General features: G+C 58.2%; 1 protein-coding gene across 2 annotated transcripts in view; it reads left to right on the top strand.

Annotated features, from left to right (window-relative positions):
* Positions 1-5,000, top strand: part of hdac4 (histone deacetylase 4) — a 185,140-nt gene that overhangs the window by 158,797 nt on the left and 21,343 nt on the right. For both annotated transcript variants that reach the window (XM_035394005.1, XM_035394006.1), the window contains 4 exons: positions 1,339-1,394; positions 1,735-1,822; positions 2,040-2,159; positions 2,822-2,919. In XM_035394005.1, coding sequence (XP_035249896.1) covers positions 1,339-1,394; positions 1,735-1,822; positions 2,040-2,159; positions 2,822-2,919 — 362 coding nt within the window. The remainder of the gene's footprint in view (positions 1-1,338; positions 1,395-1,734; positions 1,823-2,039; positions 2,160-2,821; positions 2,920-5,000) is intronic.

The raw sequence follows: 5,000 nt of genomic DNA, 5'->3' as shown, positions 1-5,000 counted from the left end.
TTGGGACTGTAAGTCCACAGCAAGTTTCAGTTCATTTCCCTCTCTGCCAATCAAGTCGCGACGTGTTAAATATGCAGGCTGGAGTCCCGGTCACGTGATCGTGTGACTGGCATCCAGGTCATGTGACTCATGTCCGCAGGTTTGCTGATTGGCCGCGTGCTGCCCCGCTCTCACCGTGCTGTGTGTCTCTGGAGGTGTTTGGGAGGTGGGAGGGTACGTGAACCCCCACACTGGGGACCCCTCCCGCTCCGCTAACCACCAAACACCACACTTTCCACCAAGCTGCCTGCCGAAAACCTGCAATGAAACATGCCATACAGTCCACCGTTGGAAAGCTTATACTGTACTCTGTTGGATAAAATACTTATCAATCAAACCAGAATCAGCTTAAAATAGTTGTGTGTTGTCTACTAAGAAAGCGAGAACACAGAGTTTGTGGTTTCCACTCATAGTTCGGTTGCAGGAGCACTGAATGTCTGAGCTGAGCAATCTCAGTACGTCGGCATCCTGGCCACTAGGGGGCGTGCGTGAAGGGGCTACAGACCAGCGTCGCTGCACGTCGATCAGGGCGGTATCTCTGGGGGTTTTTCGGGCCGCTTGTTTTGTGTTTACGTCTGCGGAGGTGATGTCACAGTGGATCACGGGCACATGCCCACACCACGGTGACTTTGTGACGTCCCACAACCGCGGTTCAGCCGATTAGAAAAGGGGCGGCTGGCTCGGGGACCACCCAAACACCCACAGGTACGCCGTGACGACGGGACCTCTCCCTCACGAGCGTCCCGTGGTAAAGGTCATCGCTGCGGGGGACCCGGGGAAACCCTGTTCGGCCCGACCTGCTCGTCTCCCTGGCGATTTGCGGGCGGGCGCGCTCCGCCCCCTCTCTGGGATTTCGGCCGGGGAGGGGGGGGGGGGTTTCTGAGCTCCGAAGCCGGCGAGCTTTTTTAAAAAGGCGCCGCTAACGATTTTCAGATAGAATCTGGGGCTCTCTCTCCCTCCCCTGCTAAAATAATATCCTCTGAAGCAAGGTAGGTTAATAACCTGGAGCAGCTGCCACAACACCATTAGAATGGGAGTCCCAGCGCACTGTAAGTGCTTGTGCAAACAGGGGGAGAGTCTCAGCGGCCCCTGTGTCAGCGCTGCCCTCGAAATCCCTCCTGAGCCTGCCCCTGCCCCCACTGCCGGGGGGGGGGCGTGGGTGGAATTTAAAAATGTGTTTTTTTGGGGGGGTTTTTTGGGAAGGGGGTTGCGTGAGAGTCTCTCGAGGGTGTCTGCGTGCACCTGACTTGGTGAGGGGCATTGTGGGTAACTGTGCTGTGGCCTTCTCGTGTCCCGCAGAACGGCTTCGCTGTGGTACGGCCCCCTGGACACCACGCGGAGGAGAGCACTCCAATGTGAGTTCAGCGTGTGTGTGTGTGTGTGTGTGTGCGTGTGTGTGAGAGTGTGTATGAGTGTGTGTGTGTGTGTGTGTGTGCGTGTGAGTGTGTGCGTGTGCGCGTGTGTGCGTGTGTGTGCGCGAGAGTGTGTGAGAGTGTGTGTGAGAGTGAGAGTGTGTGTGTGTGTGTGTATAAGTGTGTGTTTGTGTGTGTGCGTGTGTGTGTTTGTGTGTGTGAAACTTTAGAGGACGATGCGGTCTGTAAAATGTTGTCTTTGCCATCGTGGACGGTGTGGCAGCTGATCCTGCCTCTCCTGCTGTGTTCCCGCCTCCTCTCTCTGACCGCTGTCCAATTGCAGGGGCTTCTGCTACTTCAACTCCGTGGCCATCGCTGCCAAGCTCCTGCAGCACCGGCTCAACGTCAGCAAGATCCTCATCCTGGACTGGGTGAGTGGGGCGGGGGCGGAGGGGCTGGGTGGGTGAGTGGGGAAGGGGGGAGCCATCAGAAGAGAACACGCCTTCGACACAGAGTGAGATTAACGGTGATAACAGCCTCCCTTAAACGCACTGGGCCACAGTGCCAAAGATGGGCAAACTGCCTGACACACCAGAACCTACAGAGAACGCTTCTGTGACCTCATTTCCTGTCCGCTCTTTCTCGCAGGACGTTCACCACGGCAACGGAACCCAGCAGGCCTTTTACGGCGACCCCAACGTCCTGTACCTGTCGCTCCATCGCTACGACGACGGGAACTTCTTCCCCGGCAGCGGCGCTCCGGACGAGGTGAGCGGTTGCCGCGGTAGCGTGGGAGGGCGCGCCCCCCCGGGTCGTGGGGTTCGCGATAAACACGGTTTTTACGCGCTTTGGCCACAGCGGCGGAGCAGCTGGAGAGGATCCCGTTCTCATAAACGGGGATCAGGTGGCTGTTTGTGTAGACGGAGGGCCTAGAGCTGAGCTCGGGACCCGGTCCTGCCGTTCTGACGTCGGAGGTGAGCGAGTGAGGCGGGGGGGAGGGGGGGGAGCGCCCGCCAGTCGCAGAGCGGGGAGGTCTCGTCCAAAAAGCTGTGCCTGTGCTCGCAGCCCAACTGTTCCCGTCCGGATTATACGGAATTACGGAACACGGGATTACAAAATCGCCATCTTGTGTGTTCAAAGAAGAGTTAACCTCCCCAATAAGCATGGCTTTGGTGCAAGCGTGCATGTTTTTGAACTAGTCTGATTTTTGAGCATTACCCATAAACAATTTAGTTTACACATCAGTTCTTAGTCTGGTTGAAATGTTTTCCACTTCAGAAATTTTAATTGTAGTACTGTGTAATGTTGTAATTCTTATCTACTGTATGAATAAAGATAATAAATAATGTGACAGTGATGCTTATGGCCTGCAGTGGGTGTGCTTTGACTGACAGCTCGTTAAGCCCCTCCCCCTCCCTTTTTCTCTGCAGGTGGGCAGCGGGCCAGGTGTGGGTTTCACTGTGAACATGGCCTTCACCGGGGGTCTGGACCCCCCCATGGGAGACGCGGAGTACCTGGCAGCTTTCAGGTAAGATCCCCTCAGCTCCCCCAAAACACAGAGGATTAGGGGTTAACCAGAGGGGGGTAAGGGGGGGGGAGGGTCACTGCATCCCCTGGCTGGCATTCCTGGACCTGAGTGTGTGGGTGAACAGAGAGAGGAGCGCCAGTCTGTTATTGGGTCCGTTCTGGGGGGGAGATTGGGCAATAGGGTCCATTGTGTTTCACCAGCCTGAGGATGTAAGCTGAGCACCTTACAGAGTCAGGCTCTGGAAGCAGGCTTTCATGCTTTTAATTCTTATGATAGCGTTTCCACTAAATCTGAAAGTATAACAAAGTATGAGAAGATCTGGTTCTGTTCTGGCTGTAGCGCCTTAGCACGAGTTGTATCTACGGCTGTATCGCCATTTCGGCTCCCGTAGAGAGCCAGGAGAGCGCGGTTTCTCAAAGAGCCCTGTCTCTGTGTAGGGAATGGGAGCAGCTGTCCTACAGCGAGGGCTCCGCTGCGTGTGTTCACCCGGCACATTTAACACCAGGCACGCTCCTCCCTCTCAACACCGAGAGCCCTAGCCTGTCTGAAAGCGTGTGAAGAACTGGTCTGCAAGCCTGTTTCACAGAGATTTTAAACGTTTATCCGCACCTGAGGAGGAAACGGGGAGACAGCGAGGCCTCGTAGCCGATAGGCCGCAGGCGTGCGCTCCCCCCCCCCCCCCCGGCCTTTTTTCGGCACCTCTGTCGGGGAGGCCGGCTTTCATGGGCGGCCAGGGGGGAGCTGAACCCCATTATCCTCGCCCGTCTGGCCGCCGAATTCTGGACCTGTTAATAACGCTGTACCCCCTCCGACCCCCCCCCCCCCCCCCACCGGCCCGAGCGGGACGGTGGGGGGCGATTCGACACGGTTCCCCCGGTGTGCTTTGAAGAGAGGCGTGTGCACCGACCTCTTTCAGGCAGGTACCAGATTAACGTCCCCCCACCAGACGGAACGGGGGGGAGGGGGGGGGGCGTCGTCGAGGACACCCCTCTCGGTGCGCAACCGCCATAAATCTCCCCAAAAGCAGAGCGTGTCCCGGATAAACGCCCCTCACGGGTCTTAAGCGGGACCAGCTGGGGTGCGATCCCCTCGAACCCCGCCGCGGGCCCTCTGGGCCGTTTGGGGAACTGCGCTGGGCCGCCGGCCCCCGGCCCCCGGCCCCTGGCCCCTGCACACACGGTAGCCACACCTTCTGGTACTTCAGCCCGCATATCAGGTGCATAATTCATACAGTGGCCCCCCCTGAACCCCACTAAAAACACAACGTTTCATTTCCTCTTTATTTCATTAAATCTACGTTCGTTTTTTGAGGATTACTTCTTTAATAAATTTACGTGGTTGCCACCTGTTCGCGGCGCTGACTCCTCACGCCGGCGTGCGCGTTGGCTCAGCGCTTTGCCATTGCTGAGCGCAACTCCAGTTGAGCGATCTCTCACGCGCGCGTTTTCGGTGATTCTGGCGGTCCCCTCGTGGTGGCATTGTTGCGTTGTTTGATTTGCCGCACGTCTCCCTCCAGAAAACCCGCGCTTTCTCGCCATCGATAGCAGCAGGCCAATGGCGGCCGTCGACGCGGCCGAATTAGAACTTGGAACACGTATCTTAGCGGGGAAAGGGCAGCAGGTTTTGCCGCGGCTGAGCAGAGGCCGTAAAATTTGACGAAGGGGGGAATAGGAGCGTGGGGTTCGAGGGGACTGGCCCGTGCACGGCAGCAGGTGAACCTGCGGCTCTCCCAGTCACGGGGGGCGGGGTGAGGAGCGTGGGGCGGGGACACACATCACACCAGCGGCCCCAGGCCTTTGAAGACCGCTCCCGAACGTGGGGTGAGGTATCGGAGGCACGCACCCTCCCTCCCTGGGGACTGCCAGGGTGAAATACGGCTCGTCCCGACTCTGAAGGGAGGGTGGGGTGGGGTGGGGGTGGGGGGGGGGGGGGGGGTGACGTGGCCGGCACCGCGTCCCAGTCTAGCACCACCTCCTTCCCATCATTCCCTGCGAGCAGCGATGCCTCTCTGCCCTGCGATTTACAGCCCCCGGGGCAGCAGGGCAAATCACTCACATACCGTCTGCATCCTCTGTGATTAC

This window comes from Anguilla anguilla, chromosome 15 (assembly GCF_013347855.1).
Source record: "Anguilla anguilla isolate fAngAng1 chromosome 15, fAngAng1.pri, whole genome shotgun sequence".
In the NCBI taxonomy this organism is placed as follows: Eukaryota; Metazoa; Chordata; class Actinopteri; order Anguilliformes; family Anguillidae; genus Anguilla; species Anguilla anguilla.
The sequence above is the reverse complement of the archived record's forward strand: the minus strand, read 5'-3'. Positions and strand labels throughout refer to the sequence as shown.